This window comes from Capra hircus, chromosome 10, assembly GCF_001704415.2.
Source record: "Capra hircus breed San Clemente chromosome 10, ASM170441v1, whole genome shotgun sequence".
NCBI lineage: Eukaryota > Metazoa > Chordata > Mammalia > Artiodactyla > Bovidae > Capra > Capra hircus.
Genome location: NC_030817.1, coordinates 22,131,439 through 22,158,580, shown reverse-complemented (window position 1 = coordinate 22,158,580; position 27,142 = coordinate 22,131,439). Strand labels below are relative to the sequence as shown.

The 27,142-nt window shown below is 42.7% G+C and overlaps 1 protein-coding gene across 2 annotated transcripts in view; it reads left to right on the top strand.

Moving 5' to 3' along the window:
* EXD2 (exonuclease 3'-5' domain containing 2) overlaps nt 545-27,142 on the top strand; it is a 57,421-nt gene continuing 30,823 nt past the window's right edge. For both annotated transcript variants that reach the window (XM_005686013.2, XM_013967252.2), the window contains exons 1-2: nt 545-644; nt 24,260-24,642. In XM_005686013.2, the coding sequence (XP_005686070.1) occupies nt 24,307-24,642 (336 nt within the window). In that variant the 5' untranslated portion in view covers nt 545-644; nt 24,260-24,306. The remainder of the gene's footprint in view (nt 645-24,259; nt 24,643-27,142) is intronic.

Here is a 27,142-nt window from a genome sequence, read left to right as displayed (position 1 = left end):
TGCTGCTGCTGCTGCTAAGTCGCTTCAGTTGTGTCCGACTCTGTGCGACCCCATAGATGGCAGCCCACCAGGCTCCGCCGTCCCTGGGATTCTCCAGGCAAGAACACTGGAGTGGGTTGCCATTTCTTTCTCCCATGCACGAAAGTGAAAAGTGAAAGTGAAGTCGCTCAGTCTTGTCCGACTCTTAGCGACCCCATGGACTGCAGCCCACCAGGCTCCTCCGTCCATAGGATTTTCCAGGCAAGAGTACTGGAGTGGGGTGCCATTGCCTTCTCCAATTAGTAAGGACAGTTAGTTACAAATCCCATATTGCATTTGTGACGGTTACAGAGGCTTCTTTCCTTAAAACCAAGACAAACAAAAATAGCACCCAGAAAAAAAAGGAAAGGCACCACTTATCCGAAAAGATGTTAAGCCTTTCCTATTTTAACAGAGCTTTTGTTCAGCACTGGAGCACCAGCGGCCCCAGCAGCTTCCGTACAAGATGGCGTCGCCCACTTGTACACCCCTGCTCGGGTTACGTCACGGAACCGGAAGTGGTTTCCGTCCTAGAGGATTCGGGTGGGTGCGCGCAGGTGGTCACAGAGGTTCCAGATCTTCAGCGTGCGGTGCCGCAGGTGTTCGGGTCGGGTCCAGGGCCGCAGGTAAGTGAGGATCGGCGGCCGGCGAAGCTGCTCTCCGAGTCTGTGGAATGGTGGAGGCGGTTTTCCGTGCGGACTGAGGAGGGGGCTCTAGATGCTGGCGAGGTCACCGTGCGCGGAGGCGAATGATTGCGGGGACCTCGTTGTCCCCGAGCGACTTGGCCCTGCCCCTCTCCCCGCCTTCCTCGCCGGTGGCGGGGGCAGTTCAGCACCTAGGCGCGCCGCGGGGGCTGTCACCTCGATCGCTGGCTCCCGGTGGCCTTCCGGGGCCGCCTCCTCGGACCCGCGGCTGCTCTCCTTAAGGAGTACCTACCAAACCTTCCTGGCTTCTTGACCCAGTTAGCTACAAAAGAAGCACCGCTCGCAACATCTGGCAGCTTCTTAGGCGCTGCGTGTTGCACGGGTCCACAAATAAGAGTTTCGTGCCCTCGATTCGTGGGGACCTACGCCCGCCCCCATTGTTACCACCTTTTTCTTCCCAGACCACACCCGCTGCTATGGACCTTGTTGGGAGGCACCTCTTTTTCTTTTCGCAACCCTGGAATATAGATCAGGACTAGAACCGTAATGTTGCTTTATTACAGAATTGATACATGCTTGTTAAAATATAAACGAAACCTAAACTTTTACAAGCTTTTGATATATTAATGGACACAAACTCCCTTAGGCACTCATTTCTTGAAAACACTAACACCGTAGAACTGGACTGAAAGGTTTTGTAATATCAAAGTTGCGAAGTTTGAGAGAAAAAGAGTTATTTAAGAGAAGGGAAGGAATTATGAATTTCGGTCAAGTTGAGTTTGCTTTAAAAAATGTATTTATTCTTTTATATTTATTTTAGCTGTAGCCCGTGTCATGTAGCCCATGTCATTTACACAAAATAGATCCTCTTTGACCTCTTTCCACCTCCATCTTTTCTTTTTTAATCTTTTTCCCAAGGTAAAAACTGTTATCAGTTTGGCATATTTTTTCTTTTCTTTTTTTTTTTTTTTGTTTACGTTTATTGATATGTGTTTGTACAGACAGGTGTGTAAAATTTTGGGTTGAACTTTTACCAACGTGGTATATTGTACCTCTTCAACAACTAAACTTGTGCTTAAAAATGGGTCTTGGAACTTTTTCTTGGTTAATATGTAGACATCTGCCATATTTGTTCTCGCTCGGTAAATTCCAGAACATGTTACAATCCCATAATATGTGAGATTCCATAGGTTGCTTAGTTTTTCCGTCTTAGGCACAGTGCGGCAGAGAACATCCTCCCACAGCGTCTGTGAGTTTGAGTGAGCATTTCTCAAAGATAGAAACCTGCAGGTGGAATTGCTGGGTGGGAGGGTATGGATATTTAATGCCAAACTGCCCACCAGCAGTGTATAATAGTCTCTGCTTTCCCAGCTCTTTTAAACATTTGATGGTGTCCGCCTTTTTTGCTTCTGCCAATCTGATGTGTGGGAAATGACTCTAATTTTGTGTTTTAATTTGTACTTCCCTGGTTATTGGTGAGATTGAGGTTCTTTTCATGATCATCGGCTATTTGTATTCCTTCCTCTTTTGAGAAATGCCTCATTTCTTTTGGGTTGTCTGGTTATATATGGTACTGTTTTATATATTAATCTTTTGTCATTCATATATGTTTGAAATATTTATTCCCAACATTTTGAAGTTGTTTCTTATCTCTTAACCATGTGGCGTCTTTGTAGAATCGAAGTTGTAAATTCCGTGTTTAAATGCATCAGTCTTTTACTTTGTGTATTTAGTGGGCTTTCATTCCTAATCCCAGTGGTTCTCAAATGGGAGCTGTTTTGCTTTCTGGGAGCCACTTGGCAATGTCACGAGATGTATTTTGGTTGCCATCCAGTGAATAGAAGCCAGGGATGCTGCTAAACACCCTTCAGTGCCCAGGAAAGCCCTTAAGCAGAGAATTTTTCTGGCCTAAAATGTCAGTAGTGCTGAGGCTGAACAACCCTGTGCTACTCTGAGGCCACGTTTTCTCTTACCACCATGTTTTCTCCTGTAAGTTGTTACATGTTAGAGTTTTTCTCTAATTCCTTTGTGTGTGTGTCAGAGAGAGAATAATGGTGTGTGCCTTTTTCTTGTTTTCCAAGCAATGTCACTCTGAATATCAGTCCATCCTTGACCTGTTAATCTAAAATACCACATTTATCACGTACTAATGTCTCACCCACACAGTGTATTTTCTGTAAGCTCTTCTGTCCTATGTCCGAATTTTCTATTTTGCTGGGCCAATACCATAGCATTCTACATTAAATATATATTATACTTTGGTATCTAGTGGGGTAAGTCTATGGCACCCCACTCCAGTACTCTTGCCTGGAAAATCCCATGGACGGAGGAGCCTGGTGGGCTGCAGTCCACAGGGTCGCTAAGGGTCGGACACGACTGAGCGACTGCACTTTCACTTTTCACTTTCGTGCATGGGAGAAGGAAATGGCAACCCACTCCAGTGTTCTTGCCTGGAGAATCCCAGGGCGAGGGAGCCTGGTGGGCTGGCGCCTATGGGGTCACACAGAGTCGGACACGACTGAAGTGACTTAGCAGTAGCAGTAGCAGTAAGGTAAGTAGTCCCTCATGATTCTTTTTATTGTTATTTTATTGGAAGTCATACATTATCAGCTCATGTACTTATTATTTAATCAGTGTTTTGGGGGTAGTCTTACAGTTTCTTTCCCAGATTAATTTTAGAATCAGCTTATCAAGTAGTTTTTTTTTATTTTTTAAGTGAGTTTACTGTGGTGACCTAAATGGGAAGCGGTGGTGGGGCTCGGAGGAGGGGGCTTCCCTGGTGGCTCAGTGGTAAAAAATCAGCCTGCCAATGCAGGAGACAAGGGTTTGATTCCTAGATTGGGAAGATCCCCCGGAGAAGGAAATGTCTACCCACTCCAGTATTCTTGTGTGGGAAACCCCATGGACAGAGGAGCCTGGCGGGCTACAGTTCATGGGGTCCCAAAAAAGTCAGACGTGACTTGGTGATTGCAACAAAATGGAAAGGAAATTTAAGAAAGAGTGGGCATATGTATGCATACATACGCTTTGCTCTACAACAAGAAATTAACACATTGTAAAGCACCTGTACTCCAATAAAAATTAATACAAAAATAATTGTGTTTAAAAAATAAGGTGGTCTTATTGAAATGTAATTCACATAATTTGTTTTTTAAAGTACACAATTCAGTGATTTTTTAGTATATTTCCAGTTAAGCAGCTGTTGCTATAACCTAATTCTATTATATTTTTAAAAGTTTATTTATTTGGCTGTGCCAGGCTTAGTTGCAGCACGTGGGATCTAGTTTCCCAACCAGGGATCAAACCCTGGCCCCCTGCATTGAGAGTGCAGAGTGTTAGCTACTAGACCACCAGGGAAGTCCCTACAGCCTAATTTTTGGACATCATTATCACCACCCCACCCCCACCCAGCTTCTCTGGTGGTGCAGAGGTTAAAGCGTCTGCCTGAAATGTGGGAGACCTGGGTTCGATCCCTGGGTCAGGAAGATCCCCTGGAGAAGGAAATGGCAACCCACTCCAGTATTCTTGCCTGGGGAATCCCATGGACGGAGGAGCTTGGTGGGCTACAGTCCACGGGTCGCAAAGAGTCGGACACGACTGAGCGACTTCACTTATCATCCCCCAAAGACAGTTGCTTCAGTCATGTCTGATTCTTTGAATGGGCTCTAGCCTGCCAGGCTCCTCTGTCCATGGGATTATCCTGGCAAGAATATTGGAGTGGGTTGCCATTCCCTTCTTGAGGGATCTTTCCCACCCAGAGATCAAACCCATGTCTTCTGCAGCTCTGCATTGCAGGTGGACTCTTTACTGACCCACCTGGGAAGCCCAAAGAAGCCCAAACCTGTTATCAATACCCATTCCCCAATATCCTAGCCCTGTGCATGCTAAGTTGCTTCAGTTGTGTCTGACTCTTTGCAGCTCCTATGGATCATAGCCTACCAGGCTCCTCTGTCCATGGGATTCTCCAGACAAGAATACTGAAGTGGGTTGACATTTCCTCCTCCAGGGGATCTTCCTGACCCAGGGATTGAACCCAGGTCTTCTGCATTGCTGGCAGATTCTTTACCATCTGAGCCATCAGGGAAGCTGCTAGCCCTAGCCCCAGTCACTAATCTTTCTGCCTTCATAGATCTAAGTATTTTGTATAAATGGAATTGTACAATTTTTGTACGATTTTGTGATTGGGTTCCTTCACTTGGTATAATGTTTTCAAGGTTCATCCATGTTGCAACATGTGTCAGTACCCATTCCTTTTAATCTCTGAATAAAATTCCATTCTGTGGTGTATTTGTTTCCTAGGGCTACGAATAAAATTCCATTCTGTGGTGTATTTGTTTCCTAGGGCTACAGTTTTGAAGTAAGGAAAACTGGATGACTTAAAATAACAGATACATTCTCTCACAGCCCTGGAGGCTATAAAGTCCAAAATCAAGTTGTTAGCAGGAGTGCATTCTCTCAGGTCTCTGCGGGGGAATCCTTTCCTGCCTCTTTCTAGCTTCTGACATTGCCAGCAGTCCTTGGCATTGTTTGGCATTCCTTAGCTTGCAGCTGCGTAACTCCCAACTCCTGCCTCTGTCTTCACCTGGCCTTCATCCCAGAGTGTCTGTCTTCACGTTGTAACTCTCTTTGTGAAAGTCCATCTTAGTCTTTTCTCTTCGTATAAGGACACCAGTTATTGAATTAAAGGCCCACTCCACTCCAGCAGGACCCTGTTTTAACTTAATTAGGTATGCAGAGGCCATTTCCAAATAAAGTCACCTTCATAGGTAGTGGGAGTTAGGACATTAACATATCTTTTGGGGGAATCACATAACATTATGGATATACCCCATTTTATTTATCTGTTCATCAGCTGATGGACATTTGAGTTGTCTTCACTTTTGACTATTATGAATAATGCTGCTATGAACTGTTGTGTGGACATGTGTTTTCATTCCTCTTGGATATATACCTAGAAGTGGAGTTGCCGGGTCATATGGCAACTCTATGTTTAATCATCTGAGCAACTGCCAGATTATTTTCCAAACAGCTGTACCATTTTATGTCAACATCAACAGTATATGAGGATTCTAATTTCTCCACATTATTACCAGCACTTATTAGCTGTCTTTTTAATTAAAGCCATCCTAGTGGGTGTGAAGTGGTATCTCATTGTGGTTTTGATTTGCATTTCCCTAACAGCTAATGATGTTGAGCATCTTTTCACGTGTTTATTGGCCATTTGTGTATGTTCTTTGAAGAAATGTCTATTCATGTCTTTGCCTGTTTTAAATTGGTTGTTCTTTTTTTATTGAAGTGTAACAGTTTTTTATATCTTCTAGATACACGCCCTCAGGAGATAGATGATGCAAATATATTTTCTAGCATCCTGTGTTTTTTTTTCACTTTCTTGATAGTCAATTCATTAAAAAATTTTTTTAAAATTAAGTTTGCATTTAATTTGCATTATTCTGAGTATTTCTTTTTTCAACACTAATTATTGTTTTGTTTTGGCTGCATTGGGTCTTCATTACAACATGCAGGCTTCTCTAGTTGTGGCGTGTGGGCTCTAGAGCACATTTGGAGTATTTCTGTAAAACACCTTCTCTTCTTTATTAAAGAAAAATGCAGTAATTATAGTACCTTCTGTAGAGGATTGTTAAAAAGGATTAGATGAGTAATGTATTCATAAATATATAGGCATATGTGTGTAAAGAGCCTGGCACTTGATAACGTGCTCTGTAAGTGACACCTGTTATATCCCTGCTCTTCCAGCCTTCTGTATCTTCAGTAAAGTTTTCTTTGTTTCTTCGTATTCAGTTCAGATCAGTTCAGTTGATCTTACATATTTCTTGTTGAGTTTATACTTGTGTTTGTTTGCGTATGTTTATTTAAAAACATGTGGCTTGTAGTTTTAAAATAGTGTATATTTCTGTTATGAATGAGATTTTCTTCATATTTTTATAATGGGTTTAGGAAGCTATTAGTTTTCTATTCATCACACTTTCAAAATTCTAAGTTGTAAAAGTTGTGACTTGTTTACTAATCCAGGTTATTCCAACGCCAGCGTTCTGTTAGGAACTGGTGTTCTTTTCCATTCTGCCTTCTTCTGCCCTGATTTGAATCTTCTTCCCATCTTGGCTCTGCTATTGTGAGTCTTAATCTAATGGGTCTGCCTGCCTCTAGCCTTGCCCTCATCCAATCTAGCACAAACACAGTGACCACAGTGTTCTTTGAAATATGAGCCGAAACTTGTCACTGCGATTCTGTTATTCACTCTCCATTACCTGTAAGGTTTTATCTTACCAGGTAATATAGGGCTTCTCGTGACTTGACCTGTATCTCCTCCTTCTAGCATCATTCCTCTCTGTCTCCTTACTTACACATTATGCTCTAGCACAGTGCTGTCCAGTTGAAATATCATGTGAGCCCTAGACATAATTTAAAGCTTTCTACTAGCCACAGTAAGAGTATAAAAAGAAACAGGTGAACTTAATTTTAACAGGTATTGTTTAACCCAGTAGATCCAAACTATCATTTCAACGTGAGATATAAAAAATCAGTATGGAATTACTTGAGACAGGAAGTATAATAGAGGTTACCGAGGGTTGGGAAGGGAGGAATGGGAAGTTACTGTTTAATGGTACAGAGTTTGTTTGGGATGATGAAGTAGTTCTAGAAATGAAAAGGGGTGGGACTTCCCTGGTGGCTCAGTGGTTGGGACTCTGCCTGCCAATGCAGGAGACACAGGTTTTATCCCTGGTGGGGGAACTAAGATCCCATCAGCTGCTGGGCCACTAAGCCCATGCGCCACAACTAAGACGTGATGCAGCCAAATAAATAAATATTAAAAAAGAAGAGAAAGAAATGGATAGTGGTGATGATTGCACAACCTTGTGGGTGCAGTTATGCCACTGAATGATACTCTTAAAAATGTTAAAATGTAAGGTTTGTGTTACGTATGTTTTACTACAATGAAATAAAAGGTCACCTTAAAAGTCAATATGGAAGGGCTTCCCTGGTGGCTCAGTGGTGAAGAATCCACCTGCCAGTGGAGGAGACACGGGTTCGATCCCTGGTCCGGGAAGATCCCACACGCTGCAGAGCAGCTAGGCCCGTGTGCCATAACTTTGGAGCCTGTGCTCTAGAACCCAGGAGCTGCAACTACTGAAGCTCAAGTGCCCTGGAGCCTGTACCCCACAACAAGAGAAGCCACTGAGATGAGAAACCCTTGCACCGCATTGAAGAGTAGCCCCTGCTCGACACAGCTAGAGAAAAGCCTGTGCAGCAGCTTAGACCCAGCACGGCCAAAAAGAAATATTTTTTAAAAATCAATATGGAAATTATCAATAAGATAGTTTTTATTATTTTTTTTAGAGTCAGTCTTTAAAATTCAGAATTTTGCACTTATGATGCATGTTAAGTTTGCTTGAACTTTTCCACTTGTGCCGTGACACTTCGTGCCTTTCATATCTTTGCACGAGCTGTTGTTCCCTCTGCCTGGAGTGCCCTTCTCTCTGCCTGGTGCACCTAGAGGGTGCTAGCTCATTAAAATTTTTCTTTTTTTTGGAGAAGGAAATGGCAATCCACACAGCACTCTTGCCTGGAAAATCCCATGGACGGAGGAGCCTGATAGGCTACAGTCCATGGGGTTGCAAAGAGTCGGACACAACTGAGCGACTTCACTTTCACTTTGACATTAGAGTGTAGGAATGGTCACAGGTGGATACGTAAACAGATAAGCATAAATAAAACTAATAAAACTTAAAAATTTTTTTTAATTTTTGAAATATATTTATTTATTATTATTCTTTTTGGCTGTGCTGGGTCTCCGTTGCAGCGTGCAGACTTCTCTAGTTGGGTGTGAGGGCTTAGTTGCCCTGAGGCATGTGGGGTCTGAGTCCCAGGACCAGGGATTGGAAGGTGTGTTCTTAATCACTGGACCCCCAGGGAAGTCCCCGGTTTGCTGCTTTTTTAACACCAGTACCAGTCTCACCCCTCCCAGCAAGTGTTTCTCTTAATAATTCCCACTCCTCCTCTTGGCCATCCTGTACTCGTGTGTGCTTCTGTGGTTTGTGTTTCCTCACTATATTGCAAATTGTTCAGTATACCCATTTCTCCTTTTCTGAATCCTGCATTTTTGAAAGCAGATTGGCCTTTTAACTCTTTTTACCCAGAGTCTGGCACAGTGTTTGGTTTATTGAAAGGGTTGTGTACATGTTTACTGAATGAATCCCTTGACTGGGGGGAAAAATACCCTACAAAATTTCTCCATATAAAAATGAATTAATAACTGTTTTGAATGTTGCCAAGAGTTCCTTCATATGGAGGTACCCTACTTGCTCCTTCAATTTCCCTATTAGGATTTTCTTTTTCACAGGCCACATGATGGTAAATAATAAGTGGGAGCCTGGCTGCTTGGGAATTCCAGGTCTGAGGGAGCCCTTCTCAATGGAAGCAAATCAATAATGCTCTTTTTTTTTTTCTTTAAGTATTCTGCTTTAATGTAACCTGATTTCAGCATTATTAACCATGGAGGTAGTGTGAAATACAAAAATAAATTTGAAAAATTAATTAATAAAAACATGTTAGAAGATGTTATTTTCACAGAAAACAAAAATTCACTTTTCTATGCAAAAACTTGTAAGTTGTGGGGGAAGGCACAATCAAGATGCAAGTTGAGGGGCTTCCCTGGTGGATAAGTGGTTAAGAATCCACCTACCAATGCAGGGGACATGGGTTTGATCCCTGTTCCAGGAAGATTCCTCTTGGGCAGCTAAGTCAGTGGGCCACAACTATTGAAACCCCCATGCGCTAGAGCCTGTGCTCCACAGGAGTGTAGCCCCCACTCTCCCCCTGCTCTCAACAACTAGAGAGAGCCCTCGTGCAAGAAATGAATGAACAAATATATATATTTTTAAATCCAAATTAATCTCAAAGGATAAAATGTTTGGTTGAAACATACAAGAAGAAATTTAGAAGAAAGAAATGTAAAATTTTGGATTTAAGTGTGAAGTATACAAGTATATAAAATGGGGAATTCAGTATGATTTCAGTGAACTTTATTTACCACAAACTCTGTATGAATCATCAGTGTGATTCTGCTGTTCAAACACCTATCATTTCATCCAGCATAAATAAAATATAGGGCCCAGAGCCTGGGAAGTAATAGTACCAATGTAGTCTACACCAATTAGACCATGTTTCAAGTACTGAATAAGGCTTGGGTGCCACAGTTTAAGAGATACATTGGCAAGCTTGGAGCTGTTCAGAAGGATCTAGCCATGATGGCGAGTGGTCTGTAAACTAGGTCACAGGAAGACTGATTGGATTAAGTGGAAGGTACCAAGGGAAGTTGTAAGAGCTGTCTTCACATATTTCACAAGCTCTTAGGAAAGAGTAAACACTTTTGTCATTTTCAGAGGCCAGACTGAACATCAAAGAGAAAAATTTCCATGTAGGGAACTTTTACAGAATGCAAGTATGTTTCAACAAAAACTGCCTCTTAAGGTAATGAACTCTGTTTCTGGAAGTATTCAGGTAGAGATCGCGTCATGATCTGTCAGGACTGTGAAGGAAAGAAATCTTCAACTGTGTAAATTTGGCTTTCAGATTTTACCTCTATAGTTCTTTGTTTCCCTTTAATAAGACTACTGTGGTTTATAGAACCCAGTAGTAGTCATCAGTTCAGTTCAGTTCAGTTGCTCAGTCGTGTCCGACTCTTTGCGACCCCATGAATCGCAGCACGCCAGGCCTCCCTGTCCATCACCATCTTCCGGAGTTCACTCAGACTCACGTCCATCGAGTCCATGATGCCATCCAGCCATCTCATCCTGGGTCATCCCCTTCTCCTCCTGCCCCCAATCCCTCCCAGCATCAGAGTCTTTTCCAATGAGTCAGCTCTTCGCATGAGGTGGCCAAAGTACTGGAGCTTCAGCTTTAGCATCATTCCTTCCAAAGAAATCCCAGGGCTGATCGCCTTCAGAATGGACTGGCTGGATCTCCTTGCAGTCCAAGGGACTCTCAAGAGTCTTCTCCAACACCACAGTTCAAAAGCATCAGTTCTTTGGCGCTCAGCCTTCTTCACAGTCCAACTCTCACATCCATACATGACCACAGGAAAAACCATAGCCTTGACTAGACGGACTTAGTTGGCAAAGTAATGTCTCTGCTTTTGAATATACTATCTAGGTTGGTCATAACTTTTCTTCCAAGGAGTAAGCATCTTTTAATTTCATGGCTGCAGTCATCATCTGCAGTGATTTGGGAGCCCCAAAAAATAAAGTCTGACACTGTTTCCATTGTTTCCCCATCTATTTCCCGTGAAGTGATGGGACCAGATGCCATGATCTTCGTTTTCTGAATGTTGAGCTTTAAGCCAGCTTTTTTGCTCTCCTCTTTCACTTTCATCAAGAGGCTTTTTAGCTCCTCTTCACTTTCTGCCATAAGGGTGGTGTCGTCTGCATATCTGAGGTTATTGATATTTCTCCCGGCAACCTTGATTCCAGCTTGTGTTTCTTCCAGTCCAGCGTTTCTCATGATGTACTCTGCATAGAAGTTAAATAAGCAGGGTGACAATATACAGCCTTGATGTACTCCTTAAGGAGTACGTGGTAGTCATATTGAACATTTATTGAACTCTAAAGTGCTAGCCTGGAGAAGGAAATGGCAACCCACTCCAGTACTCTTGCCTGGAAAATCCCATGGACGGAGGATCTTGGTGCAAGCTACTGTCCATGGGGTCGCAAAGAGTCGGGGACGACTGAGCGACTTCACTTCACTTCTTCTAAAGTGCTAGCCAATATGCTAAGTCAAGCTATTATGTCATCTTACTAAAGCCTTACAATAATCTGACATGGTAGGTACTATCCTTCTCATTTTACTGATAAGGCAACTGAGACTTAGAGAAGTTCAGTAAATTGCCCATTTATGTAGCCACCAGGGCTTCCACAGTGGCTCAGTGGTAAAGAATCTGGCTGCTAATGCAGAAGGCAAGGGGTCAATCCCTGGGTCAGAAAGATATCCTGGAGAAGGAAACGGCAACCTGCTCCAGTATTCTTGCCTGAAAAATCCCTTGTACAGAGGAGTCTGGCAGTCCGTGGGATCACAAAAGAGTCAGACACAACTGAGTAAAACAACAACAACAATATAGCTAGCAAGTGGCAGAGGCCCAGCGTGTTTGACTCTGGGGCTTATGTTTTTATCCTCTACCTTATGCTACTTTCTGAACATTTTAACTTATTGTTTAATTCATTAAAATGAGATTTCTTTCAGGAATATAATCATGTCTTAAGTGTTAACTGGGAAAGTTACTTTGGCTGTCTCTAAAAGGGAAATGACAGAATGTGGTCCACTGGAGAAGGGAATGGCAAGCCACTTCAGTATTCTTGCCTTGAGAACCCCATGAACAATATGAAAAGGCAAAATGATAGGATACCAAAAGAGGAACTCTCCAGGTCATTAGGTGCCCAATATGCTACTGGAGATCAGTGGAAAAATAACTCCAGAAAGAATGAAGGGATGGAGCCAAAGCAAAAACAGTACCCAGTTGTGGATGTGACTGGTGATAGAAGCAAGATCCGATGCTGTAAAGAGCAATATTGCATAGGAACCTGGAATGTCAGGTCCATGAATCAAGGTGAATTGGAAGTGGTCAAACAAGAGATGGCAAGGGTGAACGTCGACATTCTGGGAATCAGCGAGCTGAAATGGACTGGAATGGGTGAATTTAACTCAGATGACCATTATATCTACTACTGCGGGCAGGAATCCCTCAGAAGAAATGGAATAGCCATCATGGTCAACAAAAGAGTTCGAAATGCAATTGGAGGCAATCTCAAGAATGACAGAATGATCTCTGTTCATCTCCAAGGCAAACCATTCAATATCACAGTTATCCAAGTCTATGCCCCAACCAGTAACGCTGAAGAAGCTGAAGTTGAACGGTTCTATGAAGACCTACAAGACCTTTTAGAACTAACGCCCAAAAAAGATGTCCTTTTCATTATAGGGGACTGGAATGCAAAAGTAGGAAGTCAAGAAACACCTGGAGTAACAGGCAAATTTGGCCTTGGAATACAGAATGAAGCAGGGCAAAGACTAATAGAGTTTTGCCAAGAAAATGCACTGGTCATAACAAACAACACAAGAGAAGACTCTACACATGGACATCACCAGATGGTCAACACCGAAATCAGATTGATTATATTCTTTGCAGCCAAAGATGGAGAAGCTCTATACAGTCAACAAAAACAAGACCAGGAGCTGACTGTGGCTCAGATCATGAACTCCTTATTACCAAATTCAGACTCAAACTGAAGAAAGTAGGGAAAACCATGAGACCATTCAGGTATGACCTAAATCAAATCCCTTATGATTATACAGTGGAAGTGAGAAATAGATTTAATTAAGGGCCTAGATCTGATAGATAGAGTGCCTGATGAACTATGGAATGAGGTTCGTGACACTGTACAGGAGACAGGGATCAAGACCATCCCCATGGAAAAGAAATGCAAAAAAGCAAAATGGCTGTCTGGGGAGGCCTTACAAATAGCTGTGAAAAGAAGAGAGGCAGAAAGCAAAGGAGAAAAGGAAAGATATAAGCATCTGAATGCAGAGTTCCAAAGAATAGCAAGAAGAGATAAGAAAGCCTTCTTCAGCGATCAATGCAAAGAAATAGAGGAAAAGAACAGAATGGGAAAGACTAGAGATCTCTTCAAGAAAATTAGAGATACCAAGGAAATATTTCATGCAAAGATGGGCTCGATAAAGGACAGAAATGGTATGGACCTAACAGAAGCAGGAGATATTAAGAAGAGGTGGTAAGAATACACGGAAGAACTGTACAAAAAAGACCCAGATAATCATGATGATGTGATCACTAATCTAGAGCCAGACATCTTGGAATGTGAAGTCAAGTGGGCCTTAGAAAGCATCACTACGAACAAAGCTAGTGGAGGTGATAGTGAATTCCAATTGAGCTGTTTCAAATCCTGAAAGATGATGCTGTGAAAGTGCTGCACGCAATATGCCAGCAAGTTTGGAAAACTCAGCAGTGGCCACAGGACTGGAAAAGGTCAGTTTTCATTCCAATTCCAAAGAAAGGCAATGCCAAAGAATGCTCAAACTACTGCACAATTGCACTCATCTCACATGCTAGTAAAGTAATGCTCAAAATTCTCCAAGCCAGGCTTCACCAATACATGAACCATGAACTCCCTGATGTTGAAGCTGGTTTTAGAAAAGGCAGAGGAACCAGAGATCAAATTGCCAGCATCCGCTGGATCATGGAAAAAGCAAGAGAGTTCCAGAAAAACATCTATTTCTGCTTTATTGACTATGCCAAAGCCTTTGTCTGTGTGGATCACAATAAACTGTGGAAAATTCTGAGAGAGATGGGAATACCAGACCACCTAACCTGCCTCTTGAGAAATCTGTATGCAGGTCAGGAAGCAACAGTTGGAACTGGACATGGAACAACAGACTGGTTCCAAATAGGAAAAGGAGTATGTCAAGGCTGTATATTGTCACCCTGCTTATTTAACTTCTATGCAGAGTACTTCATGAGAAACGCTGGACTGGAAGAAACACAAGCTGGAATCAAGATTGCTGGGAGAAATATCAATAACCTCAGATATGCAGATGACACCACCCTTATGGCAGAAAGTGAAGAGGAGCTAAAAAGCCTCTTGATGAAAGTAAAAGAGGAGAGCGAAAAAGTTGGCTTAAAGCTCAACATTCAGAAAACGAAGATCATGGCATCTGGTCCCATCACTTCATGGGAAATAGATGGGGAAACAGTGGAAACAGTGTCAGACTTTGTTTTTTTGAGCTCCCAAATCACTGCAGATGATGACTGCAGCCATGAAATTAAAAGACGCTTACTCCTTGGAAGAAAAGTTATGACCAACCTAGATAATATATTCAAAAGCAGAGACATTACTTTGCCAACTAAGGTCCGTCTAGTCAAGGCTATGGTTTTTCCTGTGGTCATGTATGGATGTGAGAGTTGGACTGTGAAGAAGGCTGAGCGCTGAAGAATTGATGCTTTTGAACTGTGGTGTTGGAGAAGACTCTTGAGAGTCCCTTGGACTGCAAGGAGATCCAGCCAGTCCATTCTGAAGGAGATCAACCCTGGGATTTCTTTGGAAGGACTGATGGCTGAAGCTGAAACTCCAGTACTTTGGCCACCTCATGCGAAGAGTTGACTCATTGGAAAAGACTCTGATGCTGGGAGGGATTGGGGGCAGGAGGAGAAGGGGACGACCGAGAATGAAATGGCTGGATGGCATCACGGACTCAATGAACGTGAGTCTGAGTGAACTCCGGAAGATGGTGATGGACAGGGAGGCCTGGCGTGCTGCGATTCATGGAGTCGCAAAGAGTCGGACATGACTGAGCAACTGAACTGAACTGAACTGAAAAGTGAAAATGAAGTGTTAGTCACTCAGTCATGTCCAGCTCTTTGCGATGCTGTGGACTGTAGCCTGACAGTCTCCTCTGTCCGTGGAATTCTCCAGGCAAGAATACTGGCATGGGTTGCGATGCCCTTCTCCAGAGGATCTTCCCAACTCAGAGACTGAACCCAAGTCTGCATTGCAGGCAGATATTTTTACAGTCTGAGCCATCAGGGAAGCCCATCTCTAAAAAGTACTTTAAAAAACGTGTTTCTAATTGGAGTCAGAAAAGAGTCGGACGTGATTTAGGGACTAAAGCAACAACAACAGAATTATGAATATATACATACTCGTACAGAATTTGAAAAATCAAAAGTATTTTAACCCTACTGCCTTAGGTAACCACTGTTGTCAGTTTTATAACAGTTATTTTATGGGATTATTTTATATAATTTTTAATACGGTTTTTTAAAAAAGAATGGCAGATCCTTTGTCACTGAAGATGGTGAAGCATTGAAAGCTTTGGATCCCAGAGCCAGTCCTTAGTGATGTGTCTTAGTCTGAATTTATAGAATATCACAGACTGGATAGTTTAGAGACACCAGTTCTAACATTTTTGCAGTCTGGAAGTCTAAGATCAGATTGCCAGCATGGTTGAGTCTTTTGGGCTGCAGGCTGCTAACAACTTCTTATTGTATCCATAGTGGCAGAGATCAAAGAGAAACAAGGTCTTTTTTCCCAGGCACTAATCCTATTCACTAGGGCTCCACCCTCATGACCTCATCTGATCCTAATTACCTTCCAAAGGCCCTACTTCCTAATACCATCAGTTGGAGTTTGAGATTTCTCATGAATTTCAGAGGGACACAGACATTCCATTTATAACCCAAGATTTGATTTTTCTCACTCCTAGCCCAGTGTTGAAGCATACTGCTTGTTTATAGTATCACAGCTCAATAAGGGAAGACATTTTTTTTAGTTTCATGTGGATAAACAGTTTTGTAGTCTGATAATTGAATTGGAAATATCTATCCTAAAATGTTAGCATATAATACCTTGAATTGTTTTATTCATCCAGTAAATATTTATTGTTATCAGCTCTGTGCTAATTGCTGGAGATAGTTATATATAAATGAAGAAGCCAGTTAAGGTGAAGAAGCATTTGAGGTCCCTATTTTCATGGGGTTTACAGTTGAACCAGCAGTCATTAATTCATAAGTCAAGCCAACAGGAGAAAAATCAGAAATATCCCTAAGTTTAAAAAATCACCTACACTTGTGTAACCCACACCTCCATCAACATATGGAACTTTACCACAATTTCAGAAATTTCCTTCATATCTGAAATGCTTTTCCCTGGAATTGAGCATAACTGGCTCAATTTTTGTCATTCAGTGCACAGCTTAAATGTCTCTTCCCTGGACCCACCTCTCTCAGAGGCAACTATTGTTCAGATTTTTTTTCTACCATAGATTGGTTTTAGCTGTTCTAAATATATATAAATAGATGTTCTTTATATATAAATATATACAGTATCTCTCTTATATCTGTCTTCTTTCACTCAGCCTAAGGTTATTTGAGATTCATCCCGGTTGCATGTGTTAGTAATAAGTTCCTTTTTATTCTTGATTAACATTGCATTGTATGGATGCGCTACTTGGGCTGTTTCCAGTATGGGGCTATTATGAATAAAGCTGTTATGAACATGCTTATACAAGTCTTTTTGTGGATATATTTAATTTATCCAACTTGGACTCAGAACTGTACCAAATCTGACCTCCTTCATCTTCCAAATCTTCCTTTTGTGGATATTGAGTTTCTCAATCTATCCTTTGTGTCTGTTCTTATATTTTTTATCTCTTTATCTTTGTGATGCATTCTGAGTGACTTCCTCAGATTTATCTTCAGTTCAGTAACTCTTCCTTTCTCTCTGCCTGATCCACTGTTTGTTGAGTATTGAGTTTTTAAAAAAATTTTAACAAATGTTTTTCATATCTAGAAATTCTACTTTCTGTTGTCTCCTGTTCATGCTTTAGATTTCATTTTCCTGAATTTCCCTGATTATTACTTTGAAGTCTCTTTCAGATCTCAGATATGATTTTCTTTTTTTTTGCTGGTTCTGTGAGCTATTTTTATTGGTTTTAGGGCTTGGGGTTTTGTGTTGTTTTCTCTCATTTGTGAACACTCTTGTAGGGACTGATCTTCCGTGGCAATCCTGCATGTTTCTTGCATGATGGAAACAGTTTTATGATGAGCTGTGTCTTTTTGTAATGAACTCATCTTTAGTTTTAGTTTCTTGGCTAAGAGTTTCCTTTTGTAAGTATAACGTGAACTCAGCCCCTGTTATCAGTCCAGAGTGCAGATTTGAGGCGTTGTCCTCTTAGGGGGAACTCTGTTCATATTCTCTTTTCTTAAATTGAATGAAAACTGAAAGTGTAAGTGAAAATGAAGTTGCTCAGTCATGTCCGACTCCTTGCGACCCGTGGACTGTAGCCCACCAAGCTCCTCCGTCCATGGGATTCTCCAGGCAAGAATACTGGAGTGGGTTGCCATTTCCTTCTCCAGGGGATCTTCCCGACCCAGGGATCGAACCCAGGTCTCCCACATTTCAGGCAGACGCTTTAACCTCTGTACCACCAGGGAAAGATTCTTTATATTCTATAGTACTTTACAGTTTTCAAAAGTTTTATACTTATATTCAGGTATATACAGCTTTTCCCTTATAGATTATGAGAAAATAGTATATTTTATGTACCATGCTATACAGTAGATCCTTATTAGTTATCTATTTTATGTATAGTAATGTGTGTATCGGAGAAGGCAATGGCACCCCACTCCAGTACTCTTGCCTGGAAAATCCCATGGACGGAGGAGCCTGGTAGGCTGCAGTCCATGGGGTCGCTAAGAGTCGGGCAACACTGAGCGACTTCACTTTCGCTTATTACTTTCATGCATTGGAGAAGGAAATGGCAACCCACTCTAGTGTTCTTGCCTGGAGAATCCCAGAGACAGAGGAGCCTTGTGGGCTGCTGTCTGTGGGGTCACACAGAGTCAGACATGATTGAAGCAACTTAGCAGCAGCAGCAGCAATGTGTGTATATTAATCCCAAACTCCTGTTTTATCCCTGCTCCCCCTCCTTTTTGGTAATCATGTTTGTTTTCTTTGTGGGTCTGTTCCTGTTTTGCCAATAAGTTCACTTGTTTCATTTTTTTAGATTTCACATTTAAGTGATATCATATGATATTTGTCTTTCTCTGTCTGACTTCACTTAGTATGGTAATCTCCAGGTCCATCCATGTTGTTGCAAGTGGCATTATTTTATTCTTTCTTATGGCCAAATAATACTCCATTATGTATATATACCCCATCTTTATCCATTTGTCTAGTGATGGACATTTAGGTTGCTTCCATGTCTTGGCTATTATAAATACTGCTTCCCTGACCATTGGGATACATGTATCTTTTCAAATTAGTGTTTTAGTTTTTTGGGAGTATACACTCAGGAGTGGAATTGCTGGGTCGTATGGTAGTTCTTTTTTTTCCAGATTTATTTATTTTTACCTATTTATTTTTGGCTCTACTGGGTCTTCGTTGCTGAGGCTTTCTCTGATTGTGGTGAGCAGGGGCTACTCTTCATTGTGGTGCCTGGGCTTCTCATTCCAGTGGCCTCTTATTGCAGACCATGGGCTCTAGGCACGCAGGCTCAGTAGCTGTGGCACACCAGCTTAGTTGCCCTGCAGCATGTAGAATCTTCCTGGAGCAAGGATCGAACCCGTGTCTCCTGCATTGGTAGGCAGACTCTTAACCATGGACCACTAGGGAAGCACCCCACCCCCACCCTTTTCAGGGAATGAAGGTTTTTAAAAGATATTTTTAAAATTAATTTTTAAATATTTTTATTTATTTGGCTGTGCCAGATCTTAGTTGTGGCACGTGGGCTCTTCAGTCTTCTTCGTTGTGGCATGCTTGACCTTTAGTTGGGGCGTGCAAACTCTTGGGCTTCCCAAGTGGTACTAGTGGTAAAGAACTTGCCTGACAGTGCAGGAGACTTAACAGATGCAGGTTTGATTCCTGGGGTGGGAAGATACCCTGGAGGAGGCTGTGGCAACCCATTCCAGTATTCTTGTGTGGAGAATTCCATGGTCAGAGGAGCCTGTTGAGTTACAGTCCATAGAGTCACAGAATCAGACATGACTGAAGCCACTGAGCACATATGCAAATTCTTAGTTGCCTCTGAGTGTCTGGAGGGGGCTGTGGGCTCAGGAAGTCTTTAGGCAGCCTGACAGCTTATGGGTGGGGCTGTGTTACCACCCAGTTAGTTGTTTGGCCTGAGGCATCCCAACATTGGTGCCTACAAGCTATTGGGTAGGGCCACAGGCGCTAATGAGCTAGAGGGAGGAACAAAGATCTGCAGGGGCTTATGTGACTGATAGAGCTCCCAAATGTAACTGTTGCCAGCCGCAGCCACCCCCAACCTCTCCAAAGCCAGCAGGTAGGTCTGACCCAGTCTCCTATCAAATTACAGCTTTTGGCCTGAGCCTCAGTGCTTGTAAGATCTTGTGTGTGTCATTCAAGAGTGGAGTCTGTATTTCCCACAATCCTTTGGGGCTCCCGAAATTAAGCCCTGCTGGCGTTCAAAGCCAAGTGGTCTGGGGGCTAGTCTTCCTGGTGCAGGATCTCCGGGATGGGGAACCCAGTGTGGGACTCAGAACTCTCACTCCTGTGGGAGAACCTCTGCAGTGTAATTATTCTCCAGTTTCTGTGTCGCCCACCTGCGAGTACGGACTTTATATCATGACTCAGCCCCTCCTGCCCATCTTGTGGTTCCTTCTTTGTGTCTTTTAGCTGTAGATGATCTTTTCAGGAGGTTTTGGTCTTTTTTCGTAGATGGTTGTTCTGTAGATAGGTGTGGTTTTGGTGTGCTTCTGAGAGAAGGTGAACTCAGGGTCTTTCTATTCTACCATCCTGGTCGATCTCCAAGTAACTGTTCATATTCTCACCCTTGGGTGGGTGACTTACCTGGGCCATGGTGGGTGAGCACTTAGAGGCTCTTTTATTGAACAAGGCAACACTTTCCTGCATCTCTGCTGTGCTCTGGGCCTGTGGCCTAGACTTCTGTCCCTGGGCTGGCGCTATACCCCTGCATTGGGGCTGCTGTGTGTTCTGGTCTCTGCCCTCCTACCCACTGCAGGTTCCCTTCTTCCATTTCTGACACCTGTCTTCTTTTTAAGTTTAACTGTGTATTAAACTTTTGTTATCTCTTTAATATTTTCTCCAAAATTTGTATTGTTTAGAGTGGGAAAGGTAAGGGTTGTTTTTTTTAATCTTCTGAGAGTATTTTAACTAGAAATCTCCTATGCAAGTTTCTTTAATCTCATTAAGTTTCAATTTCTTCTTCAGGAAAAGTACTGGAGAACATACACGTGAATACTGAAGCATAGTTTCTGCAAAAAAGTACTTTAAGAGCAGCGTAGCCATTTTATTGTTTTCATTAGTGCTGTAATAACTGTGATTCCATTTTTTCTCCAGTGCTAAATATCTCTGTAGGCATAAGGATCAGTTGTTGTAAATATTAAAGTATTTTTAAAAATTTTGTTGTTGTGTTAGGGGAAGCACACTGACTGAAACCGCCCACCCTGGCCAGGCACCATAGTAACCATTTGCATGAGTTGTTTTATGACAGGAAATCCTGATAAGGAATACGGAACTAATAAGCCACTACCAACTGGAAGAGTTCGGGAAAGGTTGAAAGGAGACACCGTGTGTCCGTCCACTTCCCAGAATCCCTCTTGCTAGCATCCATCTTGGCTGAGTGATGCGTGCACCACCAGGAAAGACTCTGAATTAGAATGATTGGCCAAAGACCACCCAGAAACTAATCCCGTCACCATAAAACCCAACATTGTGAGCCATGCGGCAGAGCAGTTCTCCTGGGTTCCCTTACCCTACTGCTCTCCACCCGGATGCCCTTTCCCAATAAAATCTCTTGCTTTGTCAGCACATGTGTCTCCTCGGACAATTCATTTCCGAGTGTTAGACAAGAGCCCAGTTTCTGACCCTGGAAGGGGGTCCCCCTTCCTGCAACAGTTGAAACTTTTAAAAATTGATAAAAACAGTACACATTGGGAGTTCCTTGGTGGCTTTTCGGCTAGGATCCTGGGCTTTCTTTGGTGGCCCGGGTTCAATCTCTGGTCTGGAGCTGAGATCCCAAAAGTCATGTGGTGTGGCTGAAACAAAATAAAGTACACAGTGAATGGAAACCAAGAGTCACAGAGCAGTATTGTTGTTCAGTTGCTAAGTCCTCTTCGACTCTGCAATCCCATGGACTGCAGCAGTCCAGGTTTCCCTGTCCTTCACTATCTCCTAGAGTTTGCTCAGACTCAATCTTTCCCAGCATCAGGGTCTTTTCCAGTGAGTTGACTCTTTGCATCAGGTGGCCAAAGAACTGAAGCTTCAGCTTCAGCATCAAACCTTCCAGTTCAGGCCTGATTTCCTTTGCGATTGACTTGTTTGATCTCCTTGCTGTCCAAGGGACTCTCAATAATCTTCTCCAGCACCACAATTTGAAAAGATCAGTTCTTTGGTGCTCAGCCTTCTTTGGGCTACTTTGGTGGCTCAGAAGGTAAAGAATCGTCTGCAATACGGGAGACCTGAGTTCAATCCCTGGGTTGGGAAGATCCCCTGGAGGGGGGCAGGGCAACCCACTCCAGTACTCTTGTCTTGGAGAATCCCCATGAACAGAGGAGCCTCATGGGCTATAGTACATGGGTCTGCAGAGTCGGACACGACTGAGCGACTAAGCACAGCAGCCTTCTTTATGGTCCAACTCTCACATCCATTCATGGCTATTTGAAAAGTATAGGTGGGGTCTAGCAAATTGCTGTGTCTTTGAACAGTATAGATTTTTAGATCAGAGACTACAGACGTGTAGCCCTAGAACCCAAAATAGTTTTAAATTTTAGATTATTTTTAAAATTTATTGAAACCTCAAACTTTTTTATTTCGCTGGCACAGTGTTTCAGAAACTAGATTTGTTGCTGACACTTGAAAATGGCGACATTTCACATAAAATTCAGGTATCCACCTTCTCTTAAGTCATCAGGATAATCTGAACATACTGGGGCTATTTCACGAATAGGTGAGGAAGAGCACAGCAGCTGGTGCTTGATGGTTGCTCTCCCTCCTTTTCCCTCCACTAGAGGCCAAAGGCCCCTTGCCATTTATGGTTACCCTTGTGAAAGCGAAAGTGTTAGTCACTCAGCCGTGTCCTACTCTTTCGACCCCAGGGACTATAGCCTGCCAGGCTCCGTTCTTGGAATTCTCCAGACAAGAATACTGGAGTGGATAGCCATTCCCTATTGTTACACTTTAACTGTTGTTTTAAAAATAGTACAGAAATAGTAGTATATACCTATGTTTTCTATCAAAAATAGGAAAAAAAAGTTAGGTGGTCAAAAACCATATTGTAAATATCGGTAAAAAAGTTAATCAGTTAATCCAAGGAAGAAATGGAAGATTTTATTTGAGCCAAATTGGAGGATGGTAACCTGGGGAGAACATCTCAGAAAGCTCTGAGAATTGTTCCATCACTGAGAAGTCAAGGCACAGTTATAAAAGATTTTTGGGACCAAGGGCTGTACATCAGATGTTGTATTATTGCCCGTTTATATTACCGAGATCCAAGTGCCATGTGACCCCTTGTGAGATCAAGAAGGAATGTTGTCTCTGAGGAGTTGCCTTATTGATGCTAGGGGAATATCGCTCTTTATGACTGAGCAGGTATTTCTGCCGATGGGGAAGTTTAGGTTAATGCATAATGCAGATACATAGTGCACAGTGGGAAGAGAGAGGAGGCCAAAGGACAGAAAAAATTTTTTGTTTTTCTTGTCTTGCCCTAAAATAATGAATTTTATTTCACATATGAAAAATGTAGAAGAAACTATTTTGTGATAGAAAGGAAGACAGTGCCTACATATTTAATAGGACATCTGTGTCAATTTTTTCTTGCACTTGGCTTGCTTCACTTATTTATGTTATCCTGTTTTGACCTTGTGAATATTTCAAATTGCAGCCCCCTCTTTGCTCTCACAGAGAAGGCAATGGCACCTGACTCCAGTACTCTTGCCTGGAAAAATCCCATGGATGGAGGAGCCTGGTGGGCTGCAGTCCATGGGGTCCCTAGGAGTCGGACACGACTGAGCGACTTCATTTTCACTTTTCACTTTCATGCATTGGAGAAGGAAATGGCAACTCACTCCAGTGTTCTTGCCTGGAGAATCCCAGGGACGGGGGAGCCTGGTGGGCTGCCGTCTCTGGGGTCCCACAGAGTCGGACGCGACTGAAGCGACTTAGCAGCTTGGCTCTCTAAGTTCTGCTCTTTTTCACTTCTAGTCCGTCTTCTCTTTTGCGTTGCCCTAGTTTAACCTCGGTAATTGAGTGTGTTTCTATGGGAGAACTACTGAGAACTTCTGAAACAACAGAAAGTCCACATTTACTCAGGCCTGTGCGTTCCATCCCCTACAGCTCACACCTTCTAAAAAGTAAAAGTTTCCCCACCAACTCGCTGGTGATTAGATTTTTCAAATTGCAAAGCAGATGTTTCTGTTCAACTGTTAGAAATTGAGGGTTTAAGCACAAACACCCCAAGGAAGACCCATTAACTAAAATTTACTCACATTACATCAACAAGTGGAAGGAAGAGTCTAGATTTTTCTATTTTGATTTTGTAGGATTAAGAGAGCCCTGGGCAACTGATAGAGGGCAGGGTTTTTTCCTTGGACGAGGATGGAGATATAGGTACGAGTACGTGCATATGTGCTCAATCGCTCAGTCCTTTGTGACGCTGTGGACTGTAGCCCTCCAGGCTCCTCTGTCCATGTGATTCTCCGGGTAAGAATACTAGAGTGGGTTGCCATTTCCTTCTCCAGCTTATCTTCCCTACCCAGGGATTGAACCCTCATCTCCTGCATTTTCCTGCAATGACAGATGGATTCTTTACCACTGAGCCATCTGGGAAGCCCAGAAGTAGAGTACAAGACATACCAAAGGGGGGAAGAATTAAAATACCACTGTTTCACGTGGAAATTTGTAGCCATTGTTTAAGTTTGTGGTTACATGGATTGTAAATGGAATTTTTTATTTTTTTGCGGGGTGGAGGGGGTACTTGTTTCTGTGTAGCTTCAAATTCTGTTTGTAAATATAGTGTTGCCATTTGTTTTGCAGATTGTGGGGTTAGTGATATGCTTTCCTAAACAGCAGGAAAGTTGAAGATGTCTAAACACTTAGTGGCCTTGACAGTGACCACCCTTCTTGGTGTGGCTGTCGGAGGGTTTGTCCTATGGAAGGGCTTCCAGCGCCGGAGGAGTAAATCGAGCCTGGTGACCCGGCGGCGGCTGTCGCAGCAGCAGCAAGTGCCAGGCGGGAGAGAGCTGCCCGCTCCAGGAGAGGACCAGCCGCACTCCATTGCCCCCAGAGCCTCATGGGAAGAGAGGATCCTCGGAGCAAAGGTGATGACTGTGTCTCAGGAGGCAGAGTGGGATCAAATTGAGCCCTCACTTAGGAGTGAGATAGAAGATTTTCCAGTGCTTGGAATCGACTGTGAGTGGGTAAGTTAAAAAGCAAAACTGAAACAAGTATTTTCTGCTTTTCCAGAGATCTTGAGTAGTCAAATAGAAGATAAGATTAAAGGAGAATTAGCTTGTTCTTAATTCAGTTCAGTTCAGTCGCTTAGTCATGTCCGACTCTTTGAGACCCCATGGACAAAACGCCAGGCCTCCCTGTCCATCTCCAACTCCTGGAGTTTACTCAAACTCACGTCTATTGAGTCAGTGATGCCATCCAACCATCTCATCCTCTGTCGTCCCCTTCTCCTCCTGCCCCCAATCCCTCCAAGCATCAGGGTCTTTCCAAAAATGAGTCAGCTCTTCACATCAGGTGGCCAAAGTATTGGAGTTTCAGCTTCAACATCAGTCCTTCCAATGAATCTTTAGGACTGATTTCCTTTAGGATGGACTGGTTGGATCTCCTTGCAGTCCAAGGGACTCTCAAAGTCTTCTCCAACACCACAGTTCAAAAGCATCAATTCTTCTGCACTCAGCTTTCTTCACAGTCCAACTCTCACATCCATACATAACTACTGGAAAAACCATAGCCTTGACTAGACGGACCTTTGTTGGCAAAGTGATGTCTCTGCTTTTTAGTATGCTGTCTAGGTTGGTCATAACTTTTCTTCCAAGGAGTAAGCACCTTTTAATTTAATGGCTGCAGTCACCATCTTCATTGATTTTGGAGCCCCCCAAAGTAAAATCTGTCACTGTTTCCACTGTTTCCCATCTATTTGCCATGAAGTGATGGGACCAGATGCCATGACCTTAGTTTTTTGAATGTTGAGCTTTAAGCCAACTTTTTCACTCTCTGCTTTCACTTTCATCAAGAGGCTCTTTAGTTCTTCCCTTTCTACCATAAGGGTGGTGTCATCATCATATCTGAGGTTATTTCCAGCTTGTGCTTCCTCCAGCCCAGCATTTCTCATGATGTACTCTGCATAGAAGTTTAATAAGCAGGGTGACAATGTACAGCCTTGATGTACTCCTTTTCCTATTTGGAACCAGTCTGTTCCACGTCTGGTTCTAACTGCTGCTTCCTGACCTGCATACAGATTTCTCAGGAGGCAGGTCAGGTGGTCTGGTATTCCCATCTCTTTAAGAATTTTCCACATCTCTTATTAATTCAGCATAATACCTTGCCAAGATTCTGTTATCTCTGTGTTCTGGATATCTGGAATACAGTTTTAGGAGCCAGGAAATGTAATCAAAGGAGGCCCCAAGCAGAATGTGAAGTTGCTCAGTCGTATCCAACCTTTTGCGACCCCATGGACTGTAGCCTACCTGGCTACTCTGTCCATGGGATTTGCAAGGCAATAGTACTGGAGTGGATTGCCATTTCCTTCTCTGGGGGATGTTCCCGACCCAGGGATCAAACCCAGGTCTCCCGCATTGTACACAGACACTTTACCGTCTGAGCCACCAGGGAAGTAATAGCTGCCACCAAATCAGATCACAGGTTGGTAGGAGGAACTAAAGATGCCAATACAGTGATGACCAAGAAGAGAACACCTGGTGCTGTGGGGAAAGCTTAGTATTCACACAAGACCTTACAGAGCTACTGAGGTTATTTCTTTATATCAGCAATAGTTGAGTAGTAGTTTATGTCAGTGACCTTGGGCCATCAGGAAAGGATTGGCGATTTTTAGTTGATTGTGTATAAGAATTATGTCATTTTAGAAATATTAACATATTTCTATGTTATTTTAGAAATGTTTACACCAACAGCAGTAGAAGAAAGCATTAGTAAACATTGAGCTTTAGTAGATTAGGAAAAATCTCATTTGTCAAACACCTTGATTATTCCAACCAAATGAAGTATAACTGCAGAAACAATAGGGTAGGATGAAGTGAATAGTTGGTAGCAGCTATTGATTTAATAGCGATATGTTTACTATAGCAGAGTAAGTTAAAGTGGCAAATAATCCAAAACCCCCTTCATTTTAGTTTTCAGTGTATTGAACTTCCGCTGATGCCGCACCTCCCTTCGGGTGTGATTGCATTTCCCTGATTGCTGCCACAGAAAAACCTTCATCCATCCTCCTTTCCATTCTTCCATCTCTGATTCCCTTTCTCTTTTGTTTGCTTTTGTGTATTTGCTTAGTTATTATTTTTGTCCTTGTTTTATACAGTCAGTATTTGTTTAGATTTACCAGTGTTTACCTTTTTCTTTGCTCATCTTTCCTTGTATCTCAGAACTTTCTGGCATCATCCTCTTTAAGTCTGTCGTTTAGAAGTTCACTTTTTGAGGGCTCACTGATAGTAAATTAATTATTATTCTGTGAAAGTATTAGTTGCTCAGTCGTATCTGACTCTTTGCGACCCCATAGACTGTAGCCCGCCCAGGCTCCTCTGAACTTGGGATTCTCCAGGCAAGAATATTGGAGTGGGTTGCCATTCCCTTCTCCGAGGGATCTTCAGACCCAGGGATTGAACCTGGGCCTCTTGCATTGCAGGTGGATTCTTTACTGTCTGTGCCATCAAGGAACCCCATTGTTCTGAA